This window comes from Tinamus guttatus, unplaced genomic scaffold, assembly GCF_059628265.1.
Source record: "Tinamus guttatus ecotype Peru unplaced genomic scaffold, ASM5962826v1 Tinamus_guttatus_pri_ptg000240l, whole genome shotgun sequence".
Taxonomy (NCBI): Eukaryota; Metazoa; Chordata; class Aves; order Tinamiformes; family Tinamidae; genus Tinamus; species Tinamus guttatus.
Genome location: NW_028288774.1, coordinates 8,497,909 through 8,514,415, shown reverse-complemented (window position 1 = coordinate 8,514,415; position 16,507 = coordinate 8,497,909). Strand labels below are relative to the sequence as shown.

At 54.5% G+C, this 16,507-nt stretch overlaps 1 protein-coding gene across 1 annotated transcript in view; it reads right to left on the bottom strand.

Annotated features, from left to right (window-relative positions):
- Positions 1-954: 954 nt before the first annotated feature.
- Positions 955-16,507, bottom strand: part of LOC104575483 (uncharacterized) — a 28,464-nt gene continuing 12,911 nt past the window's right edge. Inside the window, 11 exon segments of the mRNA XM_010222827.2 lie at positions 955-1,541; positions 1,544-1,677; positions 1,679-2,546; positions 3,425-3,577; positions 4,718-4,817; positions 5,898-5,963; positions 7,532-7,626; positions 8,668-8,788; positions 10,288-10,336; positions 11,394-11,503; positions 13,588-13,695. Coding sequence (XP_010221129.2) covers positions 991-1,541; positions 1,544-1,677; positions 1,679-2,546; positions 3,425-3,577; positions 4,718-4,817; positions 5,898-5,963; positions 7,532-7,626; positions 8,668-8,788; positions 10,288-10,336; positions 11,394-11,503; positions 13,588-13,695 — 2,355 coding nt within the window. The 3' untranslated portion in view covers positions 955-990.

The window sequence follows — 16,507 nt, the reverse complement described above, 5'->3', positions numbered from 1 at the left end:
CAGCCGAGTGCAGCTTGGCTCTCCACCGAGGAGCTGCCTCCTCTCCTCTTCAATCGATGGCGAGGGAGCAAGCCCGCCCGCTCTCCTGCCATCTGCAGGGGACAGGGCGCCTGACAGGCCCCTCAGAAGCCTCCCTAACAAACCAGATTTAACCTTCATCACTGTCCTCATCACCTCGAGAACTCCAGGAAAAAAAAAAAAAAATCCGACCAACCAGTGCTCTGGCGCTAGAGGCTGCCCAGGAGGAGGCCACATGCCGGCCTCGCTCCGCAGCCCTCCCAGAGGTCAAGGCGAGAGACCTGCTGGGAGCAGAGGAGCTCAGGGCCGCCGGCCTTCCCCCAGGGGCTGGTCGCTGCAGCTGGACGGCCAGCATGGCGGCACAAGCTGCGCTCTGCAGGAATTGCATAGACTATTGAGCAGGCTGGCGCGCGCCGTGTGGAGCCTCCACGGCCCCCTCTGAAGGGCCGCTGCCTGCTGTGGTGTTGAAAGGAGAAACACTACTGCTACAGAGGGCTTTAAAAGAAACACCGCTGGCCACGCGCATGATCCTTTGCAGAGAAAGACCCTCTCTGCTATCACAGACCCCTACGCCTTGCGCCTGCTTCCATGCCCAGGGCTGCCTGGCTCAGGCAGCAAGCCAAACCGCGCAACAAGCCAGCCAGCCTCATCTCTCCCTCCGGAGCAGACGGGCTTTCAAAGTTTCTGGGAATAGGCAAAAATAAAAGCACTTCCCAATTTGTCCATAGAAAAGAAACCATGGCTGAACAACAAGACTGCACTTTAGTGCCTCGGGGCGCTGATGGTGTCCCGGTGGCTGCAGCTGCGGCTCCTGTGGCGCCGAGGCTCCCCTGCACGCTCGGCGCGCCGGTGCCTCCCTGCTCCGTGCAGGCCACATCCTTGCCCGACACAGGCCTCCCGCGCGGGCGCTTCCAGAACGAACAGTGTTGGCTCCAGCACCCGACTCCTCTGCCTGCCCTCCCCTCTTCCCTGCTAAAATGTCACCGATTTGGGCAACTGTGCTGGGGGACAAGAGTCTGCATTGAAATTACTCTCTGAGTGGGATTTGGTCACCTTCGGTGGCAGTTTTGGTTTGGGGCTCAGGGGAGGCCGCGGTGCTCTCTGTGCAGTCAATAATCTCTGGGTGCCTTTGAGGGCACCCTCAAGGTCCTCCGGAGCCGCAGAGGTGGCCCCCAGGGCCCGGCCAGGCTCTGGCAGGGGCAGTGCCACCTGCTTCCTGTTCAGGAGGTCCTGCTCCGTGGCGTGGGCCACGTGCAGGGGGGTGGTGGTCTTCACAACGGCGTAGGGGCTGTTGTTGCCCTCGGCGCACGGGGAGGGCAGCGGCTGGGAGCAGCCCCGCGCCGCCGTCCCCGCCAGGAGGGGCTCGCTGCCGCCGGGCGGCCTGCGCAGAGCCGACGCGCTGAAGGCTGCGGAGCCCAGGCCGCCGGGCACGGCCGCCGCCTCCACGCTCCCCGGGCCGTTCTGCTGCAGTTTAGCGAGCTCGTCCACGGAGGCGGACTTCAGTACCAAGCGCCTGATGTCACTCTGTCCAGCTGCATCGCTCTGCCCCGCTGCCCGGTGCTGGCGCCCCACAAAGGAGACGCATTCTCCCAGCACTCATGGCCAGGGAAGTGCTCGCACTGCGGGTGTCTGGCAGCGGCTGCCTGCTGCCTGGCAGAGAGCGGGGAGGGCATCCAGGGCGCTCTCGTTACACAGGGGAGCTGCTGCTTGTCCCTCTGGCAAACTGCAAGCAGCTGGATTTGGCTGTTCTGCGGAATGGTCCATATTGCAAAGCTGCTCAGGCAACGGCAAAACCCCCCCAGCTAGCAGATCTACAGAAGAGGTCACGGTGCTTGAGCCTGGAGGACTTGGCACGTTCTGGAGAGAAGAGTCTAAGGAGCTGGCTGGGGTGGGAAGGGAGAGGGCTTGGCTGGGTGACTCGTGCTCGCCTAGGGCATGGCCATGCCCGAGGACAGGCAGCCCCGCGGAGCAGCCCTCGGCCGGCGAGGCCGGTGGCCGCGCGGCTGCAGGGCCAGCAGCTCCGCTCCCGTGGCCTGCAGGGGCGGGCGGGCTGTTCCGCTCCTCCCCCGGACACCTCCCGGCCGTAGCGCCTGGGCTCCCAGGCGGGACAAGGTCCCTGCTCACACAGGCAACATCTCCGCTCGTCGGGAAGCTCTGCATCTCACTCGCCTCCTGAGGAGGGGGCTGCTGTGCTGGGATCTCATGGGCAGCTTTCTCGGGTGATGCCACCTGATCATCCTCTAGAGGCTCTTCCTTGTCTGGGCTGTTTGGTGGGCGCAGGGGGCCGTCCACCGTGGTGGCTGGTTGGCTGCGCTGCAGAACAGGAGTCCTCCCCGTCACCGCCGCGCTCGTGTCAGCGGCTGCTTCTCCGGGAGCCCCAGGGCTTCTCCTGGGGGAGGAGGGCTGCGCGGCCTCCCTGTCCGCAGGGCGCTCGCCCACGACGCCGTTCTGGCCGGTGGCCTTCACTGCCACGCAGCTGAGCGAGAGCTCCAGGCCCAGCGGTTTCCGTGGGAATTCCTCAGCCTTTGCTACATGCGAGGGAGGGGGAAACAGAGGAAAAGCACGCTAAAAAACACCAGACCACATGTTACTTCCCTTTGCACCAAACACTTTACCCAGGAGGCCCTGTCCTGGCCCCAGGGAAAGATCCAGGTGGCCCCCAGCCCTTGGCAGCAGCACGAGGCAGCTCTGCAAGTCTGGGAGCCCCAGAAGACTCCAGCACTGGTGTCCTGTCCTGCCCATTTCCCTCGCCCACTGCTTGGCAGGTCCCGGATGTTTCCCTCTGCTGCTTTTCTGTGAATTTCTAGTGCCAGGAGAAGAGCCCATGGGGGCTGCATGACCTGAGGGCGGCCAAGTGCTGCTGAGGGAGCTGGGCCTCAACCTGTATTTAAGGAAACTGAAGCTGTTGAGCTGGTGGTCACCCACTCTAGCCTGGCTGACACTGAAGCAGCCTCACACATGCAGTGTGGGCCTGGTCCTAACACCTTTCCACTCGATGGGTGATCAGGAAACAAAATGCAACAGAAACTCAGGGGACAAAGAATTCACAAGGCCTTGCTCATTAAAAATACTACCGCCTGCCCTGCCAGCAGGACTTTTTTTTTTTTACCGAGTTATTTCCTCCTTTGTGCTCTACTCACCTAGTTACTAGTAACCTGAGAAAGCAAGAGTGAGCCTAGCATGGTCTAACCCAGTTTGAGGCACTTTGGCTTTCTGCCCTTATGAGGACAGACCTCCGAGCTGCAAGGCAGGACAGAGAGCTGGCAAAGGAGGGACACCACAACACACAGTGACCCCCACGAAGTGGCAGAGGCACCAGCGCCCTGGGGCAGCGGTGTGGCCACATCCTGCAGGGTGCCCATTGCTGCTGCACTGGGTGCAGACCCTGCTGCTCTGCTCTGCGTACCTGGCGGCGGGAGGTCGAACTTCATCTTGCGCAGTTCGCTCATGGACACCTGCAGCTGCTCAATCACAGCGTCATCCTCGTACTGCAGGGAAGCAGCAGTCTTCTCCTGCAGGAACTCCCGGAGATCTTCCAGAGACATCTTCAGCAAGCGCTCTAGGCAGAAAACACCACGAAGTCAGCAGGGCGGCACGGCCGGGTCGCCATCACGGGGGTTTTCCAGCACGAGAGCAGGCAGTAGGGCAGAGCGCCGTCTGCCAAGTCAGGGGCTCTGCTGCTCTGGGCACGTCAGTGCTCCGGGCTGTGAAAGTCTGGGCACGTTTGCATCAATCCCGCTTTTCCTTCGGGGTTGCCTGTCTCAGGCCTTGCTCTCACCCACACTTATGCACCCCCACCAGGAAAGTCCTCTGAGCAGCTCCTAGCAAGAGCGAGGGGACAACGTGGCTGCTGGTGGGAGTCTGTAGGTCACGGCCTGGCACCACTAGCACGCAGGTTATTGGGAGAAGTTCTCGCTGGTACCTCTAGGAGGAGGAAAAGCTCCATGTGACAGACCCCAAGCGACAGGCAAACAAGTCGGTGTCTGCTGCTCTCCTGTCTCAGGGCTAGGATGTCCTGATGTGCCAGGGCTGCAGAGCCGCCTTGCGGCCTGGGGCAGGTGGCAAGAAAGCAGCTTCCCACTTTCTCATGAGGCGGCCTGGCTCGCCTCGAAGGCACACGCATCTCAAGACAGGAATGGCACCACCTTACGTTATGTAAGGAAAAAATGTTTGGGGCATTTCAGAAGTATTTTAAAGATGTATTAATGATTTTATTTCTTCCTCCACAACCTTTTGAGGAGCCCTCGGCTTAGTTGGATTGTCCAAGTAAAGCCACAGGCAGCTTTCTGGAGCAATGCCAAGTTTCCATCCCTTTTGCCCTTCCTGACAAACAAGGCACCATCTACATGGGCACCTCTGAAGCGGCACCGTCACGGGCGCAGCGGGTCCCCAGAGCCACCAGTGTCCGGGCAGCGGTGAGGGTGACGGTGCAGCGAGTAAGAGGAGCTACCTAAACACACAGTGCGGCCCGTGGACGGCAGCGCAGACCTGGGCTAGCGCCAAAGTGCCCCTCTTGCGCTGTGGGGCTACGCAGCAGCTCATCCTTTTGGAGCACGGCCTGACTAGGGGAGTGGGGGGTCCCCACAGCCAAATTGCCACCGCTCGCATGCGCGTGCCAGGCTACGCGACAGGGCAACCACAGCCCCACGGCGTCAGCTCTGCGGCGTGGGGCAAGCGGGGAGTTCTGCGGGCATCTTACTTTTGTGCAGCTTGAGTATTGTGTAAGCCATGGCCGTCAGGACCCGCTCTCCTTCCAGGATGTAGATGTCCCAGAGCCGCAAAGTGAGAGTGAAGGGCGTCTGCATCGAACAAACAAGCCCAGCTCGTCAGGCAACTCAGAGACCTCTTCCCAGCGTGACTCTAGTTGCACTGACTTGTGCGCTGACACACGCAGAGGTTAGTGGCATAAATTTGCCCATTTGCACTGAAACACCCAGCAGAGCAAGGCACTTGCTGTCCAGGATTCATTAGAATCAGTATCCAAAATTCCAGAGCAACCCATTTTCCAGGGAGGTCCATGAAGATTTCGGCAGCTCCCAAAACCAGAAGTTAATCCTGATCCTACTGTGACATTTAGGTTCAAATTTAGGATGCTCAGCTTCTCCAGAGTCTGGCACAACTGCCCATGACAGCTCATTTACTGTAGATTACAGCCGTTTTAAGGGGTTTGCATTTTATACAGCTTCTGCTCAAGGAACACAAAGCTCTGTACAAATGCAATCAATTCCCTCCTGAAGCAAGAGCTTATCCTCTGTTTTACAAGAGATAGGGAAGAGACTGTGGACACACAGATGTAATAGATGTTACCAAATCCAGATCTTTGTGCGAGCACAAGGCTGCCCCTAAAAATACGGGAGCATTGGCTCAGCATTACCAAATTACCTCTGGACAAATCAGCATAATTTTCTCATGCTTTCCCGTGTCTCCAGTGCACAGGCTGCTCATTTGTGCGCAACTGCTGTAGTGCAATTTGTTCAGGTTTCTGCCTCAAGCTCCTCTTCTCCATTCATGTTTCCAGAGCCAAAGTGAGGTTAATTGCCTCTGCAAGCTTGCAGCAGTGCCAGTGGGCAAGAGAAAAATCTCTTTCGATTCAGAAGATTAGACCTTTGCTCCAAATCCCCCTCACAGCTATTATTTATAGTGCACAGTCAAAGTTTGCTTGTCATCAGCCTTGAGTGGTGTGCAGTTATTTTTAGCTTCTCCCTTGTTAAAAATTTCTGTTAAAATTTCTGCCTTATGAAAATGTGCCTAGTATCCCACCTCAAATATTAGTACCTTCTTGAAATTAAGATTCTATCTCAAAATTCAGTAGTAATATAAGCAGAATTCACCGCGCGCACAGGTGGCAGAGCAGAAAATACCCGACAAACAGTGCTCACCCGGTCGATGAAACACTGTAGGAACCATTTGGTCGTGTAAATCCCTGTAGTCATCTGTTCCTTGTCCTAGGAGGAGACAGCAGAGACATGTGTTTTACCAGACAGGCTGCTGGAGGGGTTTTGGCGGGGTTGGTTGGTTTATTAATGCTGGATTCTGGGTCTAGAGGCTCTTTTCGGCTCCCTGCATCCCTGCATCTAATCCCAGCATGGTGCCTGCTTTAAACAAGAACCCTGAAGTGTCAGTTTGGCCCTTTACCCAAGACAGTCGCTGGACCTAGTCTTCACTGTGGTCATGGCTGGAGCCTGATTTCAGCTGCTCCAGACCTTCAGAGAGGAATTTCTGTCAAACAGTTTACTGGGCTAACTTCTACTCCAGGAATTTGCAAAAACCTTCCAGGAGCCAAAACCCACCTTCTCCTTAGCAATCAATGTTTCTGTTTCCATAGCAATCCCCACTGAAGCCTCCCGGAGTGCCACAAAAATAATTCACAACTAAGCAGCCCACACATTAACCTGCACCCATAGCACAAGGCCCATCCTGTTCGCGCTGCCTCGTTCACGTGCGCGCCGGTTCCGCCGGCACAACCACCCGGTTAAGCGGCAAGTGCCGGCTGGGATGGCTACAGAGAGCAGGGCCAGCACAGTGCAGACCTGTCCCCCTCCCACACCCCGTGAAAGGGAAGAGGTGCCTGATTTTGCAGGGAGCACATGCCGCTCTCGGTGGGGGAAACGCACGTGCTGCTACCTGCTGACTCCTAGAGTCCCTTAATGAAGGTATTTTTTTTCTAGTTGCTTGGGTTTGAGTTATTCCCTCCTCCCTTCCTCCCTCAAGTGGCTATAACTAAGTAAGAACCTGTCCTGTGGCTCTGTTCTGCTTACACAGCCCAGGCTGGCTCCTTTGCAGCATGAGGCAGGAGCTGCCTGGAGTCCCTCAGGAGCACAAGAAACCTTCACAGAGTCTGGCTCTCAACACCAAATGACTAAAGCAAATGCAAGGTGGGGAGGAGGGGAAAAAAAAAGAGGGGAGCAGGGAGCAGGTGTTGCAAAATAGCTGCCTAGCTGTTGGTCTGCAGCTGATGCTCCCGCAGCTGCTCTTCCAGCTGACAAACGGGCTCCTGCCACGTGCCCAGGAGAACAACTGGACGCGCGGAGCCCGCAGAGCCAGGCGACAGCCCGTCACGCCTCACGCTCCTGCCTCCCTGCGCAGGGACTCTGCCGCCGGCCTCACAGCACAGCGGGCCGGGGCGACGGAAGCGCAAACACAAGGCTAGCAGCTGTCCAGGAAAGACCGGAGATGCTCCAGCATCACCCTTCAGGTTTCATGACCAGGCTAATAACGTAGCAAGCCTCTGCTGAATGAAATAGTTCCTTCTGCCTGCAGTCTGTAAGTCTTCCTGCCTGGCTGTCCGTAAGGAAGCCTCTGGACATTTCTACATCAATGTGCGTATCAAGCACCAAACAAATGACAGCCATTCACCTCCACAACATTCACAGATGAGCCACTTAGTACATATTTGCCTCTCCGTGGTTGAAATGGTTGCACATGACTAGAAGTGGGCTTGGCAGAACATTACACTGATTGCTTTAACATTAGAATGTGACATTAGTGTGAAAGACTGATAGCAAGGCATTACCATGTGCTTCTTCAACTTTGGGAACAGTTTGCTTAAAATCTGCTCGTGATGAGCTTGAAATCTCTGCAGCTTTGGGAACCCAGGAATGAAAAAACCTTAAAAAGAAAAAACACAGAAGAAAACAATGAGAAAACCAGTCAGAGGGGCAGCTTGATTTTCAAGCAAGATCATTGCCTGCATTGCCTATTGAAGTTGGGGGACCTTGCAGGGAAAGAATATCTTGCAACTCTTCCGTTTTCATTCTTTTATTTGGGCTACATCAAACACCTGCACAAACCACCCCATTGCACCCAAACTGAAGCATCTAAACCTGCCCCTGCAGAGGAGACAGACCTGCACTTTCTATCATTTCCGATCCTGCCCAGTTGAGACTAGACTTGGTGCTCGCTGTTAAGACCTCACTTGAGCTGGGTCAGGCACTCTCCTTACTTGGCAACATGTTACCACCTCACATCTCAACCAGGTTGGACTGTCACATCCAAATATCCCATCGTGTTCCCCCCAAAAGTAGTGCTTTAGCAGTGAGTAGGAAGTAAGAACTGGGCGAGCTGGATCAGAGTTTCACCACAGAGGCCATCTTAAAATGGCAGATTATAAAGCCTCACCCTCCATTTATAAAATAATCTGTGTGCACAGATTGCTTTGAACCACAAATAAGAGGAAAGGACCTTTAATGTGGTTAAAGTAAAATACTACATCATATTTTGTAGCCATACAACTTAATAAACATAATAGAGAATGTAGCTCATGGCGTGTTTAAAACAGAGCATTACATGGTGCTCTTGGATATACTTCTGTTAGACTTCTCAAAAACTCATAACCCTGAATTAATTGAATGCCAAGAGCAAGGCACTCCGAAGGAAAGGTATCACCTCAGTAGAAGTGTTAATTACTAAGCATTAAAGTTCAGCAAAGATGAAGCACATTTCTCTCTGATGCTCCTGTCAGCCTCCAAGAGCGATATTCAGCTCCGTACGTAGCTTGCTTTGGCATGTAATTAAACCTCACCTGCTTTAAAGCAGCACGTAGCAGCCATTGGGAAAACAAGGCTCCGCTGACCAAACAGAGAGCAACCTGCAGCCTTCCCTCAGCAAACCCGTGGGCAGCAGCCTGCCCTGCCCGCGCCCAGCCCTTACCATGCATCGCGTGCCGCTGGTTGGTTAGCAGCTGTGCCAGTGCCCAGAACGCATCCTCTTCATTCAAATACATCAGCAGGATGGCTGCAATCTGACTCATCCCTTGGCAGTAGCTCACTTCCTGCAAGAACCAAGAGGGGCACATGTGCTCACACGCCGCGCTCCTTTGCACGGCGCGGTGGCAGCCAGCTAAGCCTGCTCCGGGCCAGGTTTCAAGACCCTTGCAATGTAGTTGCTTGCAAAAGACACGCGTGGGTCGTGCGGAAGGCCCCAGGGAGGAAGCAGCAGAATTCCCCGGGCCCTCTGCAGAGTCAGTGCTGCTGCTCAATTGCTCTGCCAGAGCTGCCAGAGGCAGTTTAAGCTGCCTGCGCCTTCCTGTCCTGTTTCAAGGTGTCACTTATTTATTTATTTACTATCCCCAAATTTAGAGCTCCCATGGGGTAAATATACTATGTTCTACAGTGCCCCAGTTGCAAAGCTTTAAAATCTCTGGGCAACTTCATAGGATGGGTAAAACCACCACAGGAACTTCTCCCTCTTCTTCCCAGTCTAAGGGGGGCACTTTTTTTCTGCTGACCTCAGTGGAAGTCGAGACCTTACCGGGGCCTCTGAAAAACCTGCCCGAATTTGCATCATTGGTTGAACAGCACCTTCGAAATGTTCATACCAGACTTTAAAGGTGTCAGACCTCGGGGACGGCTTGTTGCACGCACTGGGTGGCTTTACACCAGCCCAGAGCACCCGGATCCCATCCCTGCTTGGACTTTCAGCCATAACAGCTCAACTGGGAGCCTGGACCCGGCTGCAGAGCTCTGCTTTGCATCTCGAGGGTCCCAGCCCGCCCCTGGCAAGCTGCCTGCGCTGGGTGATTCCCACCGTGGGGCACCTCTGACCCAGCCCCACCAGCACAGCTTCAACCTGCAGGGTGAGGTGAAATACATGCAAATCTCAGCTACAAAAAGCCAATTCCCAAGTAGTGCCCGCAGCCATTTCAAGGAAAACTGGTTGGGATGATAAACGGCATGTGGCTCTGACGCTATTTTAGACTCTCTTAGCCATGCAAGCAGTGAAGTAATTAAAAAAATAATAATCTGGTAAGCCTTTGTGTCTGAGGCAAGAAGAAAGGAAGGATCTGTCTCTTTGCCTGCCACGTGGTGCAGTCTGCGCCTCCTGGGCTAACTGTCCCCTTCCGGCAGGATCTGCAGCTAATTTAAGCCTATTCTGCCTGTGTCCCTGGCTAAAAATGACTTGTTCACTGCAACAAATCAGTGTTTTCAGCAACGAGATGCTATTCAAAACAGGACGTATAGACAAGTTCTTTGACTAGGAGGCTGGCCTGTCAGGGAAGTCAAAGAGCAAATTCTTGTCCCGTGCTGACACTCATCCAAATCAAACCCCAAGATTCTGTTTACCAGTGAGAAAAATGAAGGAGGGAATGAAACAGCATGAAAAATCCAGCACTTATTCTGCCTGCAAATAGGTCCTATTGCAGCTCTCTCTACAAAGTCGCACTCGGAGTCAAACTGGAATCACCACAGGCTCCACAAGGAAGGTAAACGGTGGCTGCAGGTTAAACACATCAGCAAGGATTCGCTTTGATCGAGCTAACTTACTACTTACGGTGTTATAAACTGAGTATGCTGACAGCACGTGGAACAGCGCCTGTTGCCTAGGGACAAAGGAGGACATGAAAACACCTAAGTGAGAAGTCTGAGGCTTTGTGTGCACACACACACACACACACACACACATATACGCACAGAGCAAAAGCTTTAAAAACAACCAAACTTACATCTTCTATGAGTTCCCCATGAGAAGAACTTTGCACAAACAAGCACCCATCTGCAAGCACCTCTGCAGGCAGCTGGGATGGGCCTGCTTCCTTCCACGGAGCTGCACCTGGAGCTCCACGCAGTGGGGCTGACCGAGGCTGCTGCATCAGCACATGGCCCAGGAAGGAGACGTGCACATCCCCACAGGCGCAGGCGCCCACACGTTCCTTTTTCAACACACCTGCTCTTCAGGTTTGCCTTGGTGAAGATTTTGTTGTCTTTTACAGACTCGGGGCAGCCCAGATACTAAGTGTTATAAATCCCAGGGGTAAAATTCTGTCACCATTACTTATTAAGTTTCTCCTTTCTCCCTTCACGCCTTGCTAAAGGAATTATGATTGTGTGTATGATAACATACGATAAACATGACACGGATAAGCAGTGCAGATATCCCGATGTGGCACGTTTCCATGTCGGCATCAGCCCTAAGTGTTTAGGGAAACCATACTGCACCTCACTCTGTTTTTCCCAAACTTCTTTTAACTCATCCATTTTAGAGACCACGGAGGCTGCAGCTCGCCCAGGCTGCACAGCCTTGCCCCAGGCCCCTGCCTTCCCACACAAGCCTCCCACAGCTCTGGAACTGAGGCTGGTCCAGTTTGGACCTGCCCAAAGAGCAAGCCAAGAGAGAAATCCATGAAATCCATAACCCCAGTCCAGAGCCCTGCTGGCTCATGGCACCAGCCCAAGCCATCCCTGTGTTCCATGGTCTGCTGAGCAGCATGGGGGTGGCTCTGCTCCCCTGTGACCAGGCCTGGCTCGAGCTGGGCAGCAGGAGGTCGTTGTGCTCAGATGGCTTGTACCGATCTGGTTCACACGTGGCTGCTGGCCAAAGGATGCACAGCCCAAACACGCGCGCCCAGAGCAGGCCGAAGCCTCGCGCACCACACTCACTTCACACCGTAGCGATCCCGAAACATGATGTGGTTCCGGAAGGTGCGGTTAACGTCCAAATCGATCTGCCTGATTTCCGATGAAAAGCTCTTCGCTTGTTCCTTCATTTTCTGGAGGGGAGAGAGGGGACAAAAGGAAAGGGTCAGACATTCGTCCCCCAAGCCTACGTCTCTGGCCACACGAACCCCTTGGAAGCAAATGCCTCTTCTTGCAGCAGGGCGAGTCGGAGCCTTTCAGCCTGCGGTGGCTGCCGCGTGCGCCCAGGCATTTGGACACTGCCGCTCTGCGGAGAGCAGGCAGCACCCTGGGGGGGACCTGCCTCCCCCTCGGCCCCTCTGCTCTGTGTGTTGCCATAACGCACAGCCTTGGGCTTGGACCAGGCACACACTAGACCAGGCACAGGCTTTCTACTGAAGACTTAAAGGAAATCTACAGCCAGAGACGAGCCCGGAGCCCCGGGAGGGAGGCTGGCAGCGGAGGTCCCACGCGAGAGACCCTCGGCGCTGCCGCACAGCGCCCGCGCCTCCCCACCCCGTTTCGGCTCCTTGCAGCGCTCTCGGCCGTGGCTGCGGAGCAGGAACCGCAGGAAGGTGCGCCGCTCCTGCAGCCCAGCCGCTCCGCGTGCAGGGCTTGGTGCCCGCACGAGGCCGGGCTGGCAACCGTGAGGGGAGGGCGAGCTAACCGCAGGTGGCAGGAGGCACCAAAGAGGAGCAGGATTAGGCAGAGCTTTCAGGGATTTGAGCCCAGAAAAGCTCTGAAGCTCCCGTTTCTTGGAGCCCCCTGGGAGCTCTGACAAGCTGCTTGTGGCAGGCGCTTCTTGCAACAGTCCCTGCTGCACGGCTCAGCCTTTCAGCATGCAGCAGCACCAACACCTCCCGCCTAGAGATCCTGGGGAGCCCAGTTCGCTGCCATCCCCCACAGTGTTTCTCCACTCACCCCCAAAGCCCTGCCCCGTCCCCATCCCCTGTGCTGGCATAGGGCAGCCGCCGGCTGGGGACGCGTCGGGCCTGGCTCCGGGGACATTCTGCAGCCGCCGGCTCTCACGGCCGCCCTACGCGGGGCCCTCTCGGCTGCACTGACACAGCCCCGTGCCAAACTGCCTCCTCAGCGCGTCCCCAGGGCTGCACGAATGAGAGCTAGCAAAAAATAAACTGTAAAGGAAGGTAGGAAAGGAGTTAAGCTCTCAGGGAGGCAGGTCCATGAGTTGCATATGGAAAAAGGCAGCGTAAAACCAGGCAGATACTTTGAGTAAAAATGCCTTTGTTGCAATAAAACCCAACAGCCCTTATCTTTTGAGTGTGCATTCAGCGCATACAGCAGAACTTGCTTTATTTCATGCTAAGGAATCCTCGAAACTGCCCACAGCATAAAATGCTCTGATAAGAAGCACTAGAAGTCAGACTTTGCTCCTATCCACAGAGGAAATCATATAAACTGGAGAGAGACTTTTAAGACATCGTTTCTGTAAAGCGATTAAGGACTTACTTGAAGATAAAAGGAAAAAAAACACACCAGCATTTCAAGCCAAGCTTTCAGCACTGCCAGTAGAGCCAGCTTCCAATTGCACAGCTCAGCTGTAAACCGGGATGCTCCGAATTAGAAATCCCCGCACAAGTTTTCAGGAACCCATCTCCATCCTGCCTTTAACTGGATTTCTTGTTTTTCTGGTTTAAATCTTCTGATTTTTCTGTGGCTTGTGACAATGTCACAAGGGAAATCTCAAGCCGCAAGCAGGGCTTCGAGGTACCTGCTTTTAGTGAAATGCCTCGTGCACGTCTGCTTTACGGTACCTTCCTTGCGGATACTCAAAATCATCCTAGAAAGCTCTGAAAAAAGCAGCCAATTTCTTTACAGCTGAACTTTTCCTTTTTCCCTCCAAAGATGCAGTAACACCTAAAACATCTTTGCTAGCAACTTCCAGTAGGATATATGGAATTAAGTATGTCAGGGAGAACAGGTGGCTCAGATCCCCGCCTAACCTACACATGGATAAAGACTTTATCCCCTTTCCATTTTCAGCCTCCACTAATGTGATGCTTTCACTACTCCAAGGTCACAGCAGCTCACCACGCTCCCCCTTCCAGGAGCTCGGGGGCAAAGACAGAAATGCCGGCATCCGTCTTGGGTATGACCTACCTCGGCGAGCTGAAATCCCACCCGAGCAGCCAGGGGCTTTGCAGAAAAGGCCTCATACCTCGTACTTCCCTTCGTTCTCTTTCTTCATCTTCTCGACGTCCAGCAGCAGCGACCAGACCTGGCCTCGCACCTGGAGCGGGATCCCCTTGTACACTCGCCGGTACATCTGCAAGGAGAAGAACACACAGAGCGTCAGTGCTGCCCAGCCCCTGGACACGAACTGTCGCCTTCCCGCAGGGAAGGATCCCATGTGCTTCACAGCAGAGGTGTTCCCCGTATACCAGCCTGCCCTGGCCTCCTCCACACCTCCTAGGGCCAGATAAAGCCTCCTCGGCTTCACAACCCTTTGCTTCGATCTGGTATAGTCATTCCTACAGGGATGCTCAGGGATTGGGAGAAAAGTATATTTCTGTCTCGGATGGGAGAGCCCTTCCCACGAGAGTCATAGGGATAGGGCCACAGCAAGTCCCGGAGACAGACTCCTGTGGCTCCACAGGGCAATGCTGGCTATGCCAAGGGCTCTCCCCCTGCATGAAGTGACAGCCTGCATAGTGTTCCCTAAACAAGGAGGGGGCCAGGGAAGAAATGTGCCCATGTCTCCCCTCTCACCTCCATGTGGTCACTTTAAGCATTTCACAGATGCTTCCTTTTTTTTTTTCTCGTCATGAGGCCCTCTCCCACTAAAGACACCATTAAATTTCAATGGGAAACAGAAAAAAAAGAAAAAAAAGGCTTTTGTTTCACCCCTGACTTCTCCCATTCAAAGAACTTCAAAAAAAGCGTCTTATTTCTGAATGCTTTCCACCCATTCATCCATCTCGCCCTTCAAGTGCCTCCCAGCTGCACTTCAGAGCCAACAGCAGCTCCCCCGGAGGCTCCCGAGCTCCCCAGGCCAAGAGCCCCGGAGCCCCCTCGGGCCAGAACAGCCTCAGGTGTGCGGAGCAGCGGCCGGGTGCCGAGGTGCTGCCTCCCGGGGCCGGGAAGGGGAGCTCTGAGCCCCGGCCATGCAAAGCCGTGGATCAACCGCAGCCACGTGTGGCACCTGCTGGAGGTGCCACCACCCTGCACGGGGAAGGGCTCAGGCGCAAAGCGTTAGCAAAAGGTTTTCCACACACCACACAATTGCTGCGGTGGTTGCTTTTGGGCTGAATTACCCAAGGAAAAATCAACTTAAATCAGCCTGGAAGAACAGTCACGCCTCAGGAAAAGGGACACAACATGAGGAGATGAAATGTTTTGCCCAAGTTGTGGAGCCAAGGAAAGCCTGCACCTCCGGCAGGTGCCTGGCATACGGCAAAGCAGCGGCAGAGGAGAGATCAAGAAACAAGAGGATGTCTCAATTCAGTCAAAATTACTTCACAATTTGTTTACTTCCAACGCGTTACGAGACACTGACAGTTGCCAAGGTAGAACACGATGCTCGAGTCTGTGGGAAGAAAACTGCTTTGTTTGGAATGCTCGAGCTGTTATTGCTGTGCTTTAGCGCACACAACCCTCACTAGCAGAGGAAGCGTCACTGCCGCTTTCCCGTGCGGGAGGGCGGCAGGAACACGGCAGTTACAAAACATGTGGAGACTGAAGCGAAGTAAAAAGCCCCTCTGTTATTTATCCCAGGGCTTTCCTCCTCCCACCACCTCCAGGAGTGAAAGCAATAAAAGCCCAGAGCTGCATGAGTCACCGGGAGCAAAAATGAGCAATTTTCCTTCTGTGTGAAACTTGAAGGAAAACAGGGAAGTTATCACTGAGAGCAGCAATTACAGTGGGATGAAACGAGTGCAGGAAGGCAGCAGGTGAGAGCTCAGAGCAGCTTCCTACGTCATGTGAAATACAAATAAAACTCAAGGTCACCCTCTTTTGTCTCTAGGGATCAGCTGAGCACTTAGAAGTCAGGAGAGAGCTCCTAGATCAGGGCAACTCCTGCCCCAAGTAGACTGGTGGAAAGTCAAAACACAGAGGAAGAGCAAATATTGCCCCATTCCACGGATGAAACTGAAAGGTCGGTGATCGAAGCAATGGCTCACAGTGCTGCACGGAAAGGCCATGTTAGAGCCAAAAGCAAAATTTACAGCATTTAAGAACCACTGCAGGTTTGGCCACAGAATCATCTTCCCTTTCCAGGCTTTAACTAAATGTACAGCTTGCAGCAGAGATAGGTCAGCATCCCATTCCTATTCCTCCCTTCACCATATGCTTTATGTATTTCTTAAGAGCTAGCAGGGGGAAGCCTATCAAAACACAGACTGAAGCTTTATCTTCCTGCTTGCATTTGAGATTTCCTCTGAAAAGCACCTGACCAAGTGCTCAGGTCTTCCAGTTACCCCCCTGGGAGAACTTGCTCCACCTCCTTCTCGCACCAAAACGCGGACTGGTGGACGGTGCGAGCGCTGAGCTCAGTTGGGAGCCCAAGCCCAAAGCAGCTGACAGGACAGGGAACGCTTCATTTTTTGCCCATGGTTCCCAGCACGGCCCCAGACGCGCCGCTGTGCCGTCAGAGCCACGGTGTCCTGCCCTGCGAGTCACAAGCAGAGAGCCTCCCTGCGGCTGCCAACCCAAGAGCCTTCCCCTGGGCGCCAGCCAGGCGGGACACGAAGCCTCCCTCGACACCACAGGAAAGGACGGGGCTCCTCGCACCTCGTCCTGGCGCTCTGTGCCCCTTCCACCCTAACCCATCCGGCCAGACGTCTCTGGCAAAGACATCCCTCTCCATGGGAGCGATGCTGCGTGGCCGGTGGCTAAAGCAGCTTGTGCAGGGGTCACGCTGTCTCCTAAGGTTTTAGCCACCCGACACTAGCATTCCTTCTGGGTCGGTTTACTCCAGGACTGGAACAGATCACACCGTTATCGGAGTGCAACCTTTCCCTGGGGGAAGTGAGCAAATTGGGACGGGATGAATAGCCAGGAAAGGGCACCAGCACATCAGTCTAACCGCATCCATGCTGTGGACTGGACCTATCTTACTTATCACCTGTTTCTACCAC